At 33.8% G+C, this 20,764-nt stretch overlaps 3 protein-coding genes and 1 pseudogene across 4 annotated transcripts in view; 2 read left to right on the top strand and 2 right to left on the bottom strand.

Annotated features, from left to right (window-relative positions):
* On the top strand, nucleotides 661-2,135 carry LOC104761122 (acid phosphatase 1-like). Its single transcript, XM_010484156.1, has 3 exons — nucleotides 661-1,055; nucleotides 1,222-1,431; nucleotides 1,750-2,135. Exons 1-3 carry the CDS (start codon nucleotides 661-663, stop codon nucleotides 1,925-1,927), a joined length of 783 nt encoding a protein of 260 aa, XP_010482458.1. The 3' UTR covers nucleotides 1,928-2,135.
* On the bottom strand, nucleotides 2,184-3,290 carry LOC104763365 (annotated as a pseudogene).
* LOC104761121 (polycomb group protein EMBRYONIC FLOWER 2) lies at nucleotides 3,733-9,433 on the bottom strand. Of its 2 annotated transcripts, none has more exons than XM_010484154.2 (22): nucleotides 9,112-9,433; nucleotides 8,934-9,030; nucleotides 8,702-8,849; nucleotides 8,488-8,543; nucleotides 8,212-8,326; nucleotides 7,945-8,104; nucleotides 7,805-7,855; nucleotides 7,484-7,623; nucleotides 7,206-7,268; nucleotides 6,993-7,114; nucleotides 6,670-6,734; nucleotides 6,518-6,570; nucleotides 6,355-6,408; nucleotides 6,212-6,271; nucleotides 5,759-5,805; nucleotides 5,569-5,669; nucleotides 5,188-5,407; nucleotides 4,987-5,035; nucleotides 4,828-4,911; nucleotides 4,421-4,500; nucleotides 4,142-4,231; nucleotides 3,733-4,049 (listed from the first exon to the last, which is right to left on the bottom strand). In XM_010484154.2, the coding sequence occupies exons 2-22, from the start codon at nucleotides 8,969-8,971 to the stop codon at nucleotides 3,932-3,934; spliced, it is 1,914 nt and encodes a 637-aa protein (XP_010482456.1). In that variant the 5' UTR covers nucleotides 8,972-9,030; nucleotides 9,112-9,433; the 3' UTR covers nucleotides 3,733-3,931. The 2 variants fall into 2 exon arrangements, with proteins under 2 accessions (XP_010482456.1, XP_010482457.1); XM_010484155.2 differs by having other exon boundaries at nucleotides 7,484-7,614.
* The window catches only part of LOC104763364 (ubiquinol-cytochrome-c reductase complex assembly factor 1-like), a 2,233-nt gene continuing 1,523 nt past the window's right edge, over nucleotides 20,055-20,764 (top strand). The window contains exon 1 of the mRNA XM_010486744.1: nucleotides 20,055-20,393. Within this exon, the coding sequence (XP_010485046.1) occupies nucleotides 20,220-20,393 (174 nt within the window). The 5' untranslated portion in view covers nucleotides 20,055-20,219. The remainder of the gene's footprint in view (nucleotides 20,394-20,764) is intronic.

Below are 20,764 nucleotides of genomic sequence, written 5' to 3'. Positions count from 1 at the left end.
GAAAACATAATACATTAATCAATAATACACATATGATATTTTTTCTTAAACTATGCCCTAGCTATGGTTCTTGAAAATGACTATACAGTAAAAACCAAACCAAATATGTTAAAATATTGCATCAGCTGTCAGGTAAAATAGGCAATACGCAATCAAAAGGGCCACCACATGCAAAATATACATCGACGGATATTCGGATCTACCCAATTGCATTTCACTTTTAAGATCCGAACCCGAAACCAATAGATTCCTCTTTTTAATTAATTTGTGTATTTTTAATATTTTTGGGCTTTCTTTTCCTACACGTCACCGACCAGACCTGTCTTTTGACAATCTCCTCCACTGCCTTAAATGAAACAGAGCACTGTCTTGATTTTATTTTCATTTCTCCCATTGAAAATTAAAATCAAAGCTTTCTTCTTTCGTACGAAATTCCCATTTAATCCAATTTTTGAAACTATCAAATTTTGTTCCCTTCTCTTTGGATTTCGAATTTGTTCTGATTCCTTTCTCCGATTTTGCCATCTAAATATAAACCCTAGTTTTTGGACTCAAGTTTCTTAATTCCCAATTTCGATTCTCAGAAACCCCCAAATTTCGTATTTTTCCGATTGGGTTTTCGTTGTCCGGCGATTCTACGATGAGGATTTATCTGNTACTATGAGGATTTATCTGATTATTCTCCTCGTGGTGGTTTCTTTATTCTCCTCCTCCGCCTTCTCAGACGATTCGATTCTCGAGTACCCATCCGAAATCGAGAGCATGCACAAGAAAGCTGCCGAAGAAGATGTCGATTTGCATTGCACGACCTGGAGATTCGCGGCGGAGATGAACAATCTCGCCCCGTGGAAAACGATTCCGGTTGAGTGTGCCGATTACGTTAAGAACTACGTCATGGGTAAAGGCTACGCCACCGATCTGGAGAGAGTCTCTGAGGAAGCTTTCATCTTTGCCAACAGCGTCGAGTTCTCCGGCGACGGCAAAGATATTTGGGTTTTCGATATCGATGAGACTCTTTTGTCTAATCTTCCATACTACATTGACCATGGCTTTGGGTATACATCTCATACATACTTGGTTCTGTTTATGTATGGTTGTTGTGTGTGTTCATGTGGTTCTTTTGATTGCTTTTGTCCTGAGAAATTTCATAGAAGAGGACAAATTTGATTAGAATAATAATAACTTGATTTGTTGATTCTGTTTTGGGTGTTTCTTTTGTAGGTTGGAGCTTTTTGATCACTCGGAGTTTGATAAATGGGTAGAGAGAGGAGTGGCACCGGCTATAGCACCAAGCTTGAAGCTTTACCAAAGAGTGGTTGATTTGGGGTACAAAGTTTTCTTGCTTACAGGGAGGAAAGAGAGTCACAGGCTTGTTACTGTTGAAAACCTCATCAATGCTGGTTTCCAGAACTGGGACAAGCTTATCCTCAGGTATAAAAACGATTTTGTAGCTCTTGGATTTGAACTTTTAAGTATAGATGTTTTTTAGGTCCTGCAATGAGTTTAGTTTGTTTTGCAATGGTTAATGCTAGTTTTGATCTGTGGTGATAGCTTTGAAGTGTAGATGTTTGATGTTTCTTAGGTCCTGCAATGAGTTAGATTGTTATGCAAAGGTTGATGCTAGTTTTGATCTCTGGAGATGGTTTTAGAGAACATAACATCGTCAGTTTTATACATACTTTGCATCAGTTCGTTGCCATTTGCGATCTTTTGTTTATTTCTTTGACGTTATTATTATGTAATGTGCAGATCTCCAGAGGAACAGCACAAAATGGCGACACTATACAAATCTGAGAAGAGAGATGAGATGGTGAAAGAGGGATACAGGATTAGAGGCAATTCAGGTGATCAATGGAGTGATTTGTTGGGTACCTCCATGTCTCAACGATCCTTCAAACTTGCTAATCCAATGTATTATATACCCTGAAGAGTGTGTGAAGACAAGAGAGCTTTATTTGACAACACCTATATAAAACGTTTCGAAAAATTGTATAGAATTATTAGAGCAATCAAAGTGTTTTTAAAGTTGGATTGCTTTCGCTTGTAACTTGACAAGCATTTAAATGTACTAATGACAGAGAATGCTCTGTTTTATTAACTTGTCTCCGTGAAAATAAGAAGATACATTGATCATAGTTGCATTCACCAAAAAAAACACATGTTCACGCCTTGTGACACATTCATCAGACAGTAACAGCAAGACCTTTCACAAAATTATATGTTAAAGGGACTGCAAGAACATGATCAAACCATTCAACTTCCCCCCATATATTACCATTATAGCGACTTTTAACCGCAATCACCGCACACCAAATCATCTTCTCATATTTGCCACCAGGCCTACAAGAAGAGGAATCATCATCCCACAAAACCGCTATCTTTCCACTATAATCAGCCAATATAACAGAAGACTGCAGAGGGATCCTAGGTAGTCTTACTAAACCCCACAATTTTTTCCACTTTCTCACCTCAGTATCATACCACTTGAACGCTCTGGGATCAGCATGATACAAAATATTTTCCATCTCTCGTCCAAATTAGTCCCGTCTACCTTCCTTGGAATCGTATGAAACTATCTCCCCGTGAGGAGCCGTCACCACGTGGAACTTTCCATCAACACATGCGCTTTCACATTCATAAAAGTTGCATTTCGTCTCGGTGCAAGAAATGGGCTCAGCATCCCAGACTTGCGTTTTTGTGTCGAACACCTCACACAAGTTCTTGAAAGAATTGGAGTAGCCATTGCCATCTTTGCATCTTCCTGCTACATATATCTTTGATCTGTCAAGGACGCTAGCAGAAAGTGACAGTAGCTTCACCTGCAAGCTTGGAGCCTCGCGCCACATGTGAGACAAGCAATCCAGAATCGAGACACTTAAGGATCCATCGGATCCGCCAATGTTGTAGATATCAGAACCAACTTCTTGACTTCTTACTGGTGTCATTGGTTAGGGTTCGATCAGGTTTCCGGCATAGGGTGAACCAATGTGGTTTAGGGCCAGGGAAAAAACGAAAGCACATGTAGAGACAAGTCTCGTTGCGGCCTAAGAGTGATCGAGCCTTGTAAAGATCCGGTGAAGCTAGGAGAGATCGAAAGCTCTTGGAGACGAGGGAGATAGTCGGATAGTAAAATCTTGAGATTCATGCGAAGATGCTCAATAGCAAATCATCGGGAAGTGACAGATTTGGGTTCGATTACGACAGCTTCTTCTTAGCCATAAGTGCTGCCTTCCTCTTATTTACCGAGGACGACATTGACGGCATGAGTAGACACGGTTTAAGTTCGACAAAGATATGCGCACCCCCCCCCCCCCCCCCCCCCCCCCCCCCCCNNACCTACTCGTTTATTAATTTTCAATAACTATTGGTAAAACCAAATACTTAAGCTCTGAATTGATCAGCAATAGAAAAACCAATACATTGGGAGTAAAGATTGGTTTAGTGGTTTAGTTCAGAAACAGAAAATATATGTGGAAACATTATGGATTAGTAGTTGTGGATTAAAACTCTCAAGAACAAAAGTCATAACATATTTGCTAGGTACTTCGCTTGCTTTAAAGTTTAAATTGTATAAAATGTATCAGGGCAAAGTGTTTTTGTAATCCCCCGTGCATCCTATGGCTCCTATATTTATACATTTGTAGAGTAGAATGAATTCAGCTAATTAATGCTTTGATTTCATTTAAATGAAATTGTTTTGATCCTGTTTTCAATGTTAACTTCCTGAACCAATATAAATCCTAAATGAATAAGGAACATGTATAAGCAGCACTAGTCGAAGAACAAAGGTCAAAGATGAGCCAATGTACACATTTATAAAAAAAGAGAGGACAAGTCATGCATAAATATGCTCCTCAACACCAAAAGTAGTTAAATAAGACCCCCAAAACTCTTATTTTCTCTCCCTTCTTTCTTGGTTTTTCTACTTAAATTAATGGTTTCTTGGGTTTTCAATTTGGAGCTGCTCGAGAAAGGTATTACAGTTGTTCATGGTTCTGGCGTCAAGAAGGCCATGGTTCCACAGTTTCACCATAAACACTCTCCAGCACCTACACACAAAAAAACTCACCTTTGTCAACAAAAACCACTTTCTCTGAAACACTTGAAAAAAAAACAATGGAGTAAATGAGAGTCAAATTACCAAATCAAGTGCGGTGTTCGAACCATGATGGGTCCATGTAATCTTGAGAATGCCTCACATGCCCATGGAATGTGACCATCTGCCAATACCCTGCAAATGATCCAAAACCAGTGTCAAGCTAATGCTTATAACGAGTCAGTGAACATGGAAGCTGATGTTATCTAATCGTTCACTTTTTTTTATACCAGTAGAAAGAGCTCACAAACCATCACACATGTCACTCTAAATTTGTATAATGTTAACTCAACATCACATGTACTGAAAAGAGATAAAACATACCGCTGCTTCCTCACAAACGAATTCCACATGTGCATCATCTGCTTCTCATCCTTAGTCACATCAACAAAATCATCCAGCATCTGAAGAAAAAGAAGTTACAAATAGTAAAAGGAAGGAAGATTATTCACTCTTGACAAGTAGAAAATCAGACAAAATGTGTTTGTGTTAGAACCGAAAACAAACTAAAACACTGCGACTTTTAACAAATACTATTTATTATATAAGCACATTGCTTGCTCACATATTTCTTATTCAACTCTCTACCATAACAATTTTTCCCCTATAGAACGTTTGCCCATGCCTAGTCTTCAATATTCCTTTCACTTTCACACGAAACATATATCTACCAAACTACTGAGCTTTATAGAGCACATCAGACTGTAAAAATGTTATATTCTAAAACATACCCTTCTATCTTCAAAATCTGCCACATCATCATCAACTTCATCTTCACTATCTCGGTCAGAAAGTACTTGTTCCAGAGCCATGGGCTGTGATTATCCACATAGTAAAGTCAAAATCAACTACAAGCTTCATAAGCAAGAGACCTAAAAACAATAGATCACCTGAGCTCGATGAGAGTGAAAGAACTGTCTTTTCTGAAGGAGGCTACGGCTGGAGGAGAAAAAAATTTGAAAAACTCAAGTCACATCATTTGGGATTAGCAAGCTATTTGTAAAGAAATATGGACAGAAATTTCCAAGCATGAATCATATGTAGTTCAATGAAGATCAAATACGAGAGAACGACAGCAGAGTCAAACATACTTCCTCAAGTCCGACCGTTCTATAGATAGTTTCCTCGTTTTTGCAAACTGCAACATTGTACTTCCAGCTATCGACTGCACATAATCTGGATCACCGCATGATTGCACATCTGCAGGACTCGTGCCAGGAGGAACTCTTTGACCAGACTCAGCACCTCCAATTCTTTCATAATGCTTTCCATGTGGTATTCGGCTCTTCTCACTTCTAGCAGAATGAGCATCTGAAAATAATAAGTAAAAATCTCTGAAAAATGATCCAATGTTGTCGAACGCACATAAAAATGAAAATTACTTGTAAATTATAAAACTAAGAAAGGCTCTCATAGCAAAAGAAGCCGATACTACAAAAGTAAGTAACTATGATTTCAGTCAAAACACATACCATCAGTTTTGTCCAGCACCTCGCAACCTAGTCCAAGATGAGGCCCTTGCCTTGAGCTCCGTACCTGACTCTTTTGCCTCCTCCGTCTGAATTTTTTTGAACTGTCATATATTGAAGAATTCTTTATGGTCTGGACGACTGAATGTCAAATGCTAGGAAAATTAAAGGCAACATAGGCCAGATAACTTACGAAAAAAAGAATGTTTGCTGCTTGGGGTCAACGTCGTCCTCATTAATCTGCGTATTTATTTTGCGAACATTCAGATATAGAAAACTGTGCCAAGTGTAATCATCAAATTGGAAATCTACAAACACCTCAAATATATCGTGGAACCAACTACTTCAAATAGGTTTGACACTCCTATATAATACAGGACTTTATTCTATAGTCGAGCTTTGGCCACAAAAGTTAACAGCCACCGCAATGTTATTGTGATTTTTAATTCTATTTGACGTCGTCATTAAGGACTATAGCAAGGATCATAGTGTGAAAAATAGCAACGAAACATTCCAGTTCCTTTGTTTAACCACTCAAATGTCAACAATAGATAGAGGATATTAGTTTTAATGAAAAATGATACTGTTACAGCCTATAAGATCTACAGCAGAGAATCTAATGATCAAGCAAACAAAATGCGCCAACCTCGGAAATCATTGTCTCTGTCTTGAGGGAGACATTTACAGCCTGATATTCTTCAGTTACCTAAAAACCAAGTAGAGCAGATTAGTGGCACCCACAAAATAATAATTGAGCAAACAGCTTAACTGAATTTTGAAGTTACAAACCCAAAACTCGAAATTGAAGAGATCATGGGTTGATGGCAAGTGATATCTCAGGCCCTACAACATGATTGGGAACAAAAGAAAAGATTGCATCACTCCAAAGACTAGTTACTACAGCTGTATCTTTGACTGATAGGTATGCATGAGAAAAGAAATGAAAGCCTACCTTGAAACTGGCACATTTTACTAAGCAGAATGGACAAGAAAAGTCTTCAGTTACTGCAAGACACATAGCAAATTAATATATATTAGTGAACCAAATATAACATATATATATATATATAGGTATGAAACAGGTTAGGGATGATACTAAGTTACCTTCAGTCCTCTGCAATTTGTTGTTATAGTATCTGTAATTGAAAACTACATTCCGTGTTCTCAACCTATGCAATGAATGTTGAGGTTTAGAATCAACTTGAAGAGATAAACATTATATGTTGTACGTAACAACTTGTAAACTGACAATTATATATATTTCATTAGAGGAAGGGCAGTCGCAATCAAGAAAACTGACAGCTATAGACTAAGGGAGAGAGCAGACAGGTCAATAGATTTTATAAAATTAGAAGACATTATAAGTGATGAGGCAAGAAAGCTGAAAGCGAAGAAAAAGGATGGTAGACTAAACTGCTGAAGATTACCTGATAATTTGCAACAACGAAGAGGAAGAGATGTCATTATATGAAAATGAACTATAAGGAGATTTTTCTGTTGCCCCAACCTCTTCTGCAGATATGGTGACTTGCACTTGCTGCGGGGAGCTCTTCAAATAAGAAGTAAAAGAATTATAAGATTACAATTACATAATATTTTCAGAATAATGGATGGAAGCATAGCAAAGTGTGTAGAGTTACCGAGGTGAGGGGATTGCTGGGCACCTGAATCGAGACACACTTTTCCTCACTCATAGACTTTAGCTGCAACAATGGACAATGGAAAAGTTTTTCTGAAAATTTTCATTTAAATAATCCAGACTGAAAACTAAAAGCCAGAATAATATTCACAAAAAGCAATTACTTCCAATTTACCTTTTCAAATTACATGTAAAAAAGTTCAATCCGGAGTCCACATTTCACTAAAGGGAACAAAGAATAATATAACACAAGGGGCCGATTTAGGCAATAGTCTTTACCTTTATGAAGCAAGGCTGCATTTCAACAAGAGAGACTGAGTCTACTCTCTGTCCTAAGTCCATGTTTGGAGATTTCTGCCACGACGCATAGAGCGATTGCAGAGGTATTTTACTCCATAAGCAATGTCCTCCTATATTTCCTGCCAGGAAAAAACGCTCATGATGATAAGAGTTTATGAAGAAAGCGAATTTCATAAACTCTTATAACTCGGAGTCCCCGAATCCCTGATCCATACTATGACAAGGAAAATTGGTATGGCTAAAAAGATACCACTTTGTAGTTTGTATAAAAATGTAATATCATTGACGAAAAGGAAATACCTGAATGAATCTTGCCTGAATCAATGCCAAATTGAGAATTTTGCGCACCAGCTACAAGAAAGAAAATAATTTGATCATGTGATCTGAATACTATATGATTTTCTTTAAGTAAATATTATACAACAGTTAATCTTAATCACCAAAGCTGATAAACAAGATAGCGAGTGATCCTGATTTTGACTCCAACGCGAGTCTGTTCATATCAGGGAGAAGAAAGTTGGCTTGGGCTTGACTAACTCCATCAACTCCCAGGCCACCAGTTAAGATACATGCTCGACTGAACCTATATACTGCAGAATACTATAATTTGAGAATTTCAAAAGAAAAAAAAGAATGTTAGCAATGAAAAGGTAAGTAACAAAGAATAAAGATCAATCCAAATTTAAGCCTGAAATCGAAACTCCTACCTCGGCGACAGGCTTAGGGGAAACGAGTCTAGCCAGCAAAATATACAGAGGGAACAACTTTTGAGTTTGTACACCAGCATCTATAGTCCCCGAGAGAAACACAGTCATTTGAATTCTGCACAGCAGTAATATATTGATTACAATCCACCAGTGGGTCAAAGTCTCAAAATCTTCTTCCCAAAAACTTGAAAGCATTCATTGTCTGGAATGAATTATTGAGGTATAGTCTAATAAACTTATGGAGAAATTCTGATCAGAAAAAAAGAAAAAAGTTACCTCCTTTTATGTTTGGCCTCAATCTTATAATGCAAACATCGCTGAAGAAACAAGGGCTACACGAGACACAGAGAGAGAAATGATTAGGACTGCATAGCAAATGAAGTAAACTCAAAACTTAGACTTTCATAGGAAGTAGTAGACCACTACTTGTAAAGCTATATCCTTTTACTCATAACAAGAGAGGTAAAGAAACAAAGAACGAGAGACATACATTCCTAAGAGCACGGCGCTGAAGGATGTTGTAGAGTTCAACAGGCTTGCAATAGGCAGCGAGGCTCTCTTCAGCAGCAACCTCCTCCTCTTCAGAAATACGCACACGGGAGTCTTCATGGCACATCTGCTCTGTGCTTCTTGAACAACTGTGATTCATCACCACCACCAAATCTATTTAGAGGGTGAAAGATTTGATTTTTTTCTTCAAAGATGAAAAAAAAGAGACTTACGAAGAGGATTCACGAGTGATGAGAGGAATGCCTGGCATTCTCGCCGCTACGAGAGCCTAGAGTACAACAATACCAAACCCTGAATCACCATCATCACCTGTTTAAGAGAACAATGAGTATCATCAAAGGCGATAATTTGAACAGTGACCTCAAAAAAGAGTCTATGGGACTAACTAACCTAAAGCTGGGGGATTGATTGAGCTAATAATAATAATAATAATAATAAGGAGGTCGAGAACGAATTTGCCGCTTGAGATGTAAAGAACAGATTCAAGAATTCTTTTTTTATTTTTATTTATAAGAGATCTACGAATCGAAGACGAAGATGAAAGATATATATTTTAAGAGTAGAGATGGAACAGTTAAAAAAGCTCAAAGGGTAGAAGAACCCTAATTGTGAAAATTTATCTTCAAGCGAGAGAATACAGACAGAGGCGATTATGACAGCTTGAGAGATAAAGAGAGCGTTTCGGTTTGGAGAAGTGTAATTTGTTTTTGTTGAGGTGAGAGAGAGAGAGAGAGAGAGAGAAAGATGACTGTAATTAATTAAATAATTTTTCTTTTCTTCCTCTAAACGAAAATAACGTAAAATTAGATAACCATTGTCTTAAAAAAAACTTTTTACCAACTCTGTCTCCTCTCTCACGTGATAATTTGTTACAGACACTTTTTTTTTCTTTTTAAATGATTTTTTTTTAATTAGATTTTTTTCTAAAACAAAAAAAAAATAAAAATGCTGGAATTGTTATTGTGGGACACTAGACATTTTATTTTGATCAACACATATCAGATTTTTTAATCATGAAAATTTCGTGCTAGGAAACATTAACACATAATATTATTATTATTTGTGCAGGCTTTTGGTTTAGATGAAAAAATTGGTTTACTCGATTTCAAAACGATTTTGCAAGCTTCCGAGTGTGTGATTAAAGATGCTCAGAAGGGACATATTCTCATTCTGTCCCATTATTCTATTGAAGCGACCATTTCAAAACGATTTTTCTATAAATGAAATATTTTCTTTTTTTCCAAAAAATCTCGCCCAATCACGTGAAGCCACTTTGAATAAGAACTGGACTTAAATCAGTTCTTATTCAAGATCAAAAAAATAGTTTTAAGCCCACTATTCATTATTTTTCTAATAAATAAATATGCAATTTAAATGTTAATTTATAAGTTTTTATAATTGTAATATGTTTAAGAATATTATATTAATTTATAAGTATACAATTGCTTTTATATAAGTATGCAATTTAAATATTAATTTATAAGTTTTTATAATTGTAATATGTTTAAGAATATTATATTAATTTATAAGTATACAATTGCTTTTATATAAGTATGCAATTTAAATATTAATTTATAAGTTTTTCTAATTATAATATGTTTAAGAATATTATATTATTAAATCTTATGATCTTAAACATGTTCTCCCAATAACTAACTTTTTAACAAAAGATCTAAACTAATGATCTTACATTATTTTCATAATATTTTTACTCTAAAAACACCCAAAACTGTTCCCATATAATGATGCTCTTAGTATTGAAATGAGTTCTTGTCTTCTGTGCCTTTCTAATATTGTTGTCACTTTTTGATGCGTATGTATGTTGATTTCTCACATGAGCTGAGAGAGAGTAAATCAATGCAAGCTTCATGTTAATGTCAAGCTCTTTCTGCTGTTTCATGAGATTTTTACATGTAGTTAAATTGGATGTTTATACTTGCTTTGCTTTATTGCCGAAGCTAAAGAAGAAGGATTATCTCAGAAGAAGAGAGATTTCATGGTGGAAAGTTGTTGATGATGATATAGCGAGAAGGGAGATTGAAGAAGATTTTGTTATTTGATTGATCCGAGTTTTCTACAAAATACAAATAGACCGGTTTACTTAATTGAAACATTAATTACAAAACCATATGTAAATTAAAGACTATTAAACCAAATGAAATAGTAAATCAGGAACAATTTTAAAGCAGGTGTAAAATTTTTCATATACATATGTAATTTTTATTAAGAACTAGGTTAGACCCGCGCTACGCTGCGGGATACTTTTTGTAACTATTCTTAAATATATTTAATTATTGAAAATATATATTTTTTAACTGGAATAATTATAAAAACTACAGTTTATACAATGTTAAGATAGAAAAAATGCACTAATAAATAAAAATAGAGTAATCTCAAAATAGGATGGCTTATATATGTTTACATATAAATCGGGTAAAATTAATTATATAAATAGTCTAACTAATCCTAATATATGTTCTATTTATTTTCTTTACCTTTTGTGGAAGATATATTAGTATAGTTTGATTTTGTGGTGTTTTTTGTAGTTTTTACAAATTTAATCACATAATTGTTATATAGTGTTTTTTTTGTCTTGTTAGAAAAATTATTATTTGTCAAACTCATAGACATATTTTTACTTTAATATGGTTTTGTATGTTATTTTAATACTATTATACTTATGTTGAATAGCATATAAGTTAATTGTCAAAGTAATATTTAAGTTGTAGATAATTAATTAGTTTTTACTATTTTAAACTATAATATAAAACCTTCCATTGATTTTTAATACGCCGCAGGGTTATTTTTTATTTTGTTTTTCTTTATAACTATTGTAGTTTTTGGTTTCGTATGTTGTTTGTAATGTAAAATCAATTTTCTTTCTTTAAGGATGTTTATGTGTTTATTTTATTTTATTATGTGTTGTTATTTATTTTTATTTTAGTTTTTTTGTTAAGGAAATGTAGAGTACTGTATAATGTTTTATTTTTCTTGTTCTAGGATGTATTGGAGGTCCATTTTATTAGTTTTGTTGTTTCTTAATTATTTTTACTTAATTTTGGCTGTTGATTTTTTTATTTAATGACATATACCGTGTGTGTTTTTATTGACTTTTTTTCTTATTATTATTGGTAGAATTGCTTAATTGGATTGTCTATGTAACCTAAAATAGGTATTTGGATTTGGAATGACTGTTTTCTTTTTTTCTTACATACTTTCACTGTTGTTTATGAAATGTGATTTAAAATTGAAAATAGTTATTTTGAGAAATTTGAACAGCCCCTCCTCATAAAGCTAAGGAGCACAAATCACTATTAGAAAGTAAGCATAGTTGTTTTGTGTTTTATTTATCTTAGGAATTTTAATTTGTAAGACCACATTATGTAGCTACAAATTCCTTTATTTCATTCTAAAATAATTTTATCTTATTAAAAAAAAGATTGTATTGGTTTTATTGAATTTACCTTTGAATATAAATTTGCAGAAGCACAGAAATGAGTACACCTACATTCGACTTAGCTTTATCATCACACCTCATACAACATATGCACAAATCACTGTTATAAAGTAAAAAACAGAAAAAAGCTATAAAAAATGAGAACTCAATACAATAAAAGTAGGAGATATGCAAAGATACAGATGTCAACATAATGCAATTGTCAAGCTCCAAAACCTGCAACATATTATATGTGGATGTGGTCAACCCAACTGAAATTGTGGTCTTCGTTTAAAGATTGTAGAACAATACGCTTTTGGGTGTGGTCCACAACGTGTGGAAAACAAAAGAAAATAGTTAAAGGTTGTAGAACGATCACTGACCTCTAAAGCAGAACTATTAGCAATCCAAGTCATAGAAGCGGATGTCATAACCTCACAGCTATGAACAATCAACAATGGAAGATGTGCTGAGTTCAAAGAACAAAAGGGAAATCAAGTCAAGAAAAAAGAGAATGAGACAACATAAATGGAGGGAGCAAAGAAGATATCTAATAGGACCAACCTAAAGAGATATATTGGGCAGTATGAAGCATTCAAAATATGCAGATTAGTAGAAGTCTGGGCTATATGGCTCAAAGTTTCATCACTGAAACAAGAACAGTTAGAAACGTCTAGTGACTCTAACTGAGGACATGAAATGACCGCTGAACGAATAGTAACATCCAAAAGCTTATGGCATGAGGCTATATCAAGAAGTTGGAGGAGTGGACAGTTAATTATTGCATGTGACATATTAATTCTTTTTAATGATAAAGACATGAGTTGTGGAAACCTGAAAGAAAGAAAAATAATTAATAAGATAAAACAATGATAAAGATACATTGGACAAATCAGAATTTAGTCTACAATCAAGATAAAATCAGAAGCAGCTGCAAATTCGCTACAAGGATGTTAGAGCAGAGTTTACAAGCTTGGTTTCAAAATTCTAAAAGATGATAAGGTCACACCTCTACACAATTTCATTGAAAAATCAAAACTTTATTTTCGACCAGTTTATATCAAGTTCCATTTTTTAGAAGGTTCTTCTTTCAAAGGAAAACATAGGCAAGAAAAAGGAGTTAGAGAACTCATGCAAGCCAGAGTACACTTTGCCAATCTTGTGATGCGAATCATGATCAGCTTCCTCCATGTACTATCCTCAGTAGTAGCAGCCGCGACATTGCTACTTTCTCCCTGAACTAACTGATGTAACCGAATTTCAGAGGCCCATAAGCATTCCAATTCAGCCCCAACGGCTTCACCTTCCTCCTCCCTCGCCAGCATCTTCGCACATAGCCTCCAACGTGGGACTTTGGGTGCCCTCTTGTTTTCACCAAAATTCAAAAATCGCCATCGCCATCACCGTGATTGTTCTCCATGGTCGTTGCTAAAGAAGATTGTTTTCCACTTTCACGATTAATAAGAATCAAAATTGAAGATGAGCGATGTTTACTGAGATAGAAAGAAATAAAAAAGGATACAAAGTCTGAGATTGTTTATCCCTAAAATTAACACCCAACGGATTAGAGCTGATTATAGATTGAAATCCAACAGATTACCCTAATCCAATCTCTTCTCTGTTTATTTATTTTCAAAGTGATGGTTGTTGAGTCTCGAAATATGGTGAAGCAAAAAGAGAAACGGGAAGGTAAGATAGAATGATGACATGTAAGCAAATTAGAGATGATGTGTATTAATTGTTATAATTTGATTGAGTATTTATTTTAATTGATGTGTCAGTCTGTGCTTGAATACAAAAGCTGATGTGTCATGCTATGGTTAGAAATATTGTAGTATTATTGTATTGATATGTATATTAGTAACGCGTTAGAAATAAATAAGATTCAAAATAGTATAAGATATATATTAAACAAAGTATTACAAAAATGTAAAGGATACGTATAATCTAGTAATGCATTAGATAGAAATAAAATTGAAAACAGTTGAAGATATATATTAAACAAAACATGTAATCGAACTCTTACAATAATATCTTATTATATAAAGTTGGGTTTTGAAAGTTAGCCATTAACAACATTTTGACATGTGTCATGTCAAATTATCAATCTGAGATTTTGACATGTGTAAATATTTAATAGGAAGAATTTGATTACAACAAAAAGATAATCTTCTGTTTTAAAAAATATTAATAAAGTAAAAAGATAATTATAATAAAATTCAGAATTTAGAAAAAAACAAAGTTTTTAAAAATAATTATAAGGAGATTATATATATATATATATCATAAAATTCGAAATTATAATATTATTTACTTATTTTTAATTTTAAGTGATTAATTATTGAAAAAATAGAAAAAGGATTAAGGAAAATATACTTTTAATTATTAATTCTAAATTTTGTACTCACTTCTATATAATCAAAGATCGCCTCATATTTAAATAATTTTTTCAAAAACATTGCTTTCAACTTTGTTTAATTTGGAATATATTTTAATGGGAAGGTAAATTTTTCTTATTTTCTTAAACCAAATTTTTCTACTAGTTTCTCCTTTTTCAGTTGAGAATAGGTAAGATTAATATGTTGACAAAAAAAAATTAATATATGAGTCTTCTTTTTCTAATACTGTATTTTAAAAGTTATTGTAGTATTTTTAGATTGTTTTAATTTATATTTTAATATTTGAATGATTTGGGATTCATATATTAACATGCTTATAATTTTCTATTGTTTCTTTAATTATGGCAAATTAATTTTCTTTCAATTTCTCAACCTTGGTCATAAACCTTTTTTTTTTTTGCAAACATAATTGTTACCATTATCCATTCAATCCCAAAGGCAGATAACGAATAAAAGCTCATCAACCTAATGAATTGATAAAATAAGTTAATCAAACACAAGCGTACAACAAACATAGATAGATAGATTGGAAAAAAAATAAATCGTTGTTGATAGATCCATAGGAGCTCAAAGACTCTGACACCCTGGTTTGCGGAAATGTTTAAAAGAATTGATTTAGTCACATACGTCACCAAAATGCACTTATTTTTTCAGTCAAGGGTCTTGAGAGAACTTCATGATGGGTGATATTTCTGGAAGTGATTGTCGAAATCGTGCGAGTGAGGACAAAACAAAAGAAAATATCATTTGTTGATTTGTAAGGTCGGTAATCAAGTTTTTGAATACTTCCAGACGTAACAAACTGGCCATCAAATATGGGTTGGTCCACAAGCCGGGAATAGATGTAGGGCCCACTTGGGAAGTGGGCCCATGGACTGAGAGTAGACATGGGCTCACTAAACAATGTGGAGGTTGAAGCGTTATAGAGACAGAGGCTACATCATGGTGTATCAAAGACACTTCCACGAATACATTGAGAAATTTAGCATTGGTTACTATCAAAAGATTTTGTGACGATTGAAAAAGGTTTTGACGTTTATTGGTCGTCGGAGCAAGCTATTTTGAGATAGAAAAAGACGTGAACATTTTCTCTCCACACAGGATGAGGGCAGAGTCGAGGTTCTCTCTATGGTGGAGAAGGTTGGACACAAGGTTATCTACCCAACAGAGGAAGGTGGAGGAGGTTGGACGCAAGGTTATCTCTCCAAGAAAGGAAGACGGAGCCAAGGTTCTCTCCATGGTGGAGAAAGTTGGACGCAAGGTTCTCTCCATAAGGGATGAGGGCGGAGTCGAGGTTTTTTCTATGGAGGCCATACATTATTGTGTTGATACATCATTGATTAGTATATTATGTTATCTATAAACACATTAAGCCAACTATTTTACTTTCACTTTGGCATAGTTACTATCACGAATACATTGGGAAATTTAACATTAGTTACTATCAAAAGATTTTTTGTGAAGTTAGAAAATTGTTTTTACTTTCACTGGTTGTCGGAACAAGCCATTTTGAGATAGCAAAAAGACGTGAACATATTTTCTCCACATAGGAGGGCAGAGCCGAGGTTCTCCCTATGGTAGAGAAGGTTGGACACAAAGTTATCTCCGCAAGGGAGGAAGGTGGAGGAGATTGGACGCAAGGTTATCTCTCTAAGGGAGAAAGGCGGAGCCAAAGTTCTCTCCATGGTAGAGGAGGTTGGACGCAAGGTTCTCTCCATAAGGGATGAAGGCGGAACCGATGTTTTCTCCATGGTGGTCATACATTATTGTGATGATACATCATTGATTAGTATATTATGTAATATATTTTTTATTCAAAATGATTTTTGAGCCAACAATTTTAGTAATTAAAAAACTATGCATAAGTGAAAGTAATATACTTGGCTTAATGTGTTTATATAGACAGTTTGTAGATGGTGATAAAGAATATTTTTGTAACATACAAAAGTACATTTAGGTATAAAAATATACTTTTAATAGTAACATACATAAAAGATTTGTAAATGGATATAAATCAGTGTATTATAACAAAAATAAATTTTATATATAACATACAACAAATTTTAATAAATTTAATTTAATTTATAAAACTTTAATGTGCGGGTCCTCATCAAGGAGATTATATATATATATATTTCATAAAACTTGAAATTATAATATTATTTACTTATTTTTAATTTTAAGTTATTAATTCTATAAAAATAGAAAAGAGGATTAAGGAAAATATACAGTTAATTATTAATTCTAAAATTTGTAAATACTCACTTCTATATAAGCATAGATGGTCTCATATTTAAATAGTTTATTAAAAAACACTGCATTCAACTTTGTTTAATTGGGCAATTTTCTTTAATGGGAAGGTAAAATTTTCTTATTTTTTTTAAACCATAATTTATCATACTTTCTCCTTTTTCAGTTGGGAATAGGTAAGATTAATATGTTGACCCGAAAAAAGATTAATATATGCGTCTTCTTTTCCTAATACTGTATATTAAAATTTAGTGTAGTATTATTAGATTTTTTTTATCTAATTTATATTTTCATCTTTTAATTATTTGGGATTCATATATTACCGTGCTTATAATTTTCTATTGTTTTTTTAATTATATCAAATTAATTTTCTTCTAATTTCTCAACATTGATTGATTGGTCATAAACTCTTCTTCTTTTTTGCAAACATAATTGTTACCATTATTCATTCAATCCGAAAGAATGATAACGAGTAGAAGCTCATCAAGCAATTTTTCATTGGTTGTTGGAGGATCGGAGCAAGCCATTTTGAGGTAGCAAAAAGATGTGAACATGTTTTCTCCAAACAGGAGGACAGAGAGCCAAGGTTCTTTCTGTGGTGGAGAAGGTTGAACAAAAGGTCATCTCCCCAAGGGAGGAAGGTGGAGGAGGTTGGACGCAAGGTTATTTCCCTAAGGGAGGAAGGTGAAGCCAAGGTTCTTTCCATGGTGGAGGAGATTGGACGCAAGGTTCTCTCCATAAGAGATGAGCGCGGAGCCCGAGGTTTTTTCCATGGTGGCCATAAATTATTGTGATGATACATCATTGATTAGTATATTATTTAATATATTTTTTTATTCAAAATATTTTTTGAGCCAACAATTTTAGTAATTAAAAAACTATGCAGAAGTGAAAGTAAAATAGTTGGCTTAATGTGTTCACATAGACATTTTCTAGGTGGTGATAAAAAATATATTTGTAACATATATTTAGGTGTAAAAAAAATAAACTTTTAATAGTAACATACATAAAAGATTTGTAAATCGATATAAATCAGTGTATTATAACAAAAATAAAATTTATAAATAACGTACAATAAATTTTAATATATTTTTGTTAAATTTAATCTAATTTATAAAACTTTAAACCCGCACATCGGGCGGGTCCTCATCTAGTCTCATATATAATATAATATAATAACTAAGGTCGATTAGGAATTTTAGAATATACATAGATGTATATAGATAAATATTTAACGTTTTCATACTAGAACATAATAACTAAAGTTGCAAAATGATTTACCATGCACTAATAAATGTTTAAGATATTGGGTTTAAATCCACTGCATTTTTGTACTTATTTCGAGTTTGGGTTGTGGCCTTGTGGGTCTAGTTAATACACCCATGACTAAACAAAGCTTTGTTTCTCATGAACAAACAAACATGCCATAAAATTTTAATTAAATTGAATATTAGTGTTTTCGATCAAATATGACAACAACCACAACTTTCTCTTTGTATTCATCGTTAGAAGACAAAACCTCCCTTGTAAGCTGCAGAGAGATCATGAGCGCACTCACCATCTAGTCCAAGTGACTTAGATACATGCTCAAAGTTTTTCAACTCATGTTTGAACTTCTTCTCTTTTCTGAGAGGACAGTTTGAAGCTGTTAGAATAAGTCCTATTGGCATAAATAAGTAAGGACACTTAACGAAGAGAAACAACACTTATTTTCCTTCATGTATCTGAATCTCATGGATATTCAATCCGATTGAATATTACATACCACCCAAATCTGAATCAAATTGCCTTCGGGTTTGGTTAATAAGCTTCGTTTCTTAGGAACAAATAAACATGCGATAAATTTTAATCAAGTTGAATATTAGTGTTTTCCATTAAATATATCACATGAGTGATGATATATAAGAAGGGCATCATATCCTTTTTGTAGTATATGAGAAGCTTCATAAGTCATAACCAGATATCTCACTACATATTTTATCATATTTTGTAAAATTCCAACGATACTTTTGCCTTGTTAAAATTAAAACTGGTTTTAAGCTTATAGTCAAAGAGGATATATCCTGAAATCACCATTCCCTAGATATATAAAAAAAAAAATTGTGCATTTCAGGATATATTCTAGGAAGAGTATAAAGAATCAAATATGATATGAAAGCATTAGGCTGCCATTAGCATATGGTCAAAATATGTGCATATGCTTATCGCTTTGTCATGCAAAGGAATTTGTAACCAAATGTTTGAACAAACAAAAATCTCATCATATAGACATGTACTAATTATTAATTAATACTACTTTTTCGTCCAAAATACTTCACCAACATAACATCTATAAGCATGTTGATCGGAAATAATACGCATCGTAGACAAGCGTTCTTCCAGTCTACCAACAAAGTCAGACAGAAGGCGAGAGAAATAGTTGACGTTAGCCCCAATAGGCAAATAGCTACGGTGTGTATCCTGGACGACGGAGAAGAAGTGAGAGACCACGGAATTCCAAAGTTGTAATTATTTGATTATGTAATTTATTTTTTCTTTTTTGCTGTTGTGTGATTTGTTTTGTTAACTAATTTTTGTTTCTGTAAAATTTTTGTAGTGTAGATAAGGTAGTTGGACGATACGGTTGCGAGATGCAGTCCATGGGATCAGTCCATATGGTGGAGAGGGCTCAACAAAATTTGAATACGAGCTTAAGACAGACAGAAATGGCTAAACTGACGAATATTGTTGGCAACGCTACAGGTTACCGCAACCAGATTAACCTTGAAAGGCAGAGGCGCAACGACAACATCTAGTTAACTAACTGGCCTTAGGTTTAAATGTTTGGTTAAAACTTCAAACTTAAAAACGTGATTTTTTTTTTTTTTTTAATGATGTGAATTTTGTGAATAACATCTTTTAGTTTTAAGCTTTTTTTCCCGACAACAACATCTTTTAATACTTCTCCAACATAAAAAGGATGATGATAATGTTATATCAATCAATTATAAAGTTTGCTTAAATTCTTTAAATGTGATTTTTTTTTTTTTGTAAATTAACATCCGATTGCCATCATTTCTTCGACTTTATCAAAAGCAAAATACACCAAAATAAAAAATTACACCATCATTTTACCGTTTTAACTTTTGAGTCTATCGATCCGAATGTGTTTGTTCTCGGTAGTTTTTTTTTTGTTTGTTCTTGCTTTTTTAACTGAGGCTTACCGTTTCGTGTGACGGCGTAAGTTAGATACCTGGTCGAATAAGCGCTAACGTGGACGAGTAGCGAGCCTCATCATCAAATTCAATCACACACCGGAGTTGGGAGAGAGAGGGTTTTTCGTCTAGGGTTTTACGATTCGATTCTTACTCTCTCTCATTCAATCTCTTCACTGATTCCTCTTGGTAAAACCAACCACAAGGGTCTTCTCAAAAATGTTACCCAGATTAGGTCGACTCGTTACTCAAACCTCAAAGCTTCGATCTTTAACCACAAATGGACCGATGAAAAATCTCTCCTTTTTCTCGCGATATGGGTACGCCACTGTTGCTCCGGCGGAGACGGCGTCTGATCCTCCACTCCACAAGGATTTCCCTAGCAAATCTTTGGTATGTGATCCAAATTTGCTTTACCCATTTTAAAAGATCTCGTTTTTAGTTAGAAACTAGCTTATAAGGTCTGTGATCGGCAACTACTTAATTTGTAGTGATGTTCATGTCATTGTACGATTCCACCAAGTTAAAGCTAAAATTTGATACTATTGGTTCTAGTTTAATCTAATTGCTCTCTGAATCCGGGAGTAGAGTTACTTCTGCTTCTCCATTTTCTGTACCATGTTGTGGGGTTTGTTGCATTGATTTAGGACTTTACTTGTAACGAGGATTGATTTGGATTCATCCCTTTACATTTATATAGATTTGTGTTTTGGAATCATGCTCTTTATTCAACTGTTTTGTTTTGGATATCGTGTGCCGTGTTC

The sequence above is a fragment of the Camelina sativa genome, chromosome 18, assembly GCF_000633955.1.
Source record: "Camelina sativa cultivar DH55 chromosome 18, Cs, whole genome shotgun sequence".
In the NCBI taxonomy this organism is placed as follows: domain Eukaryota; kingdom Viridiplantae; phylum Streptophyta; class Magnoliopsida; order Brassicales; family Brassicaceae; genus Camelina; species Camelina sativa.
The sequence above is the reverse complement of the archived record's forward strand: the minus strand, read 5'-3'. Positions and strand labels throughout refer to the sequence as shown.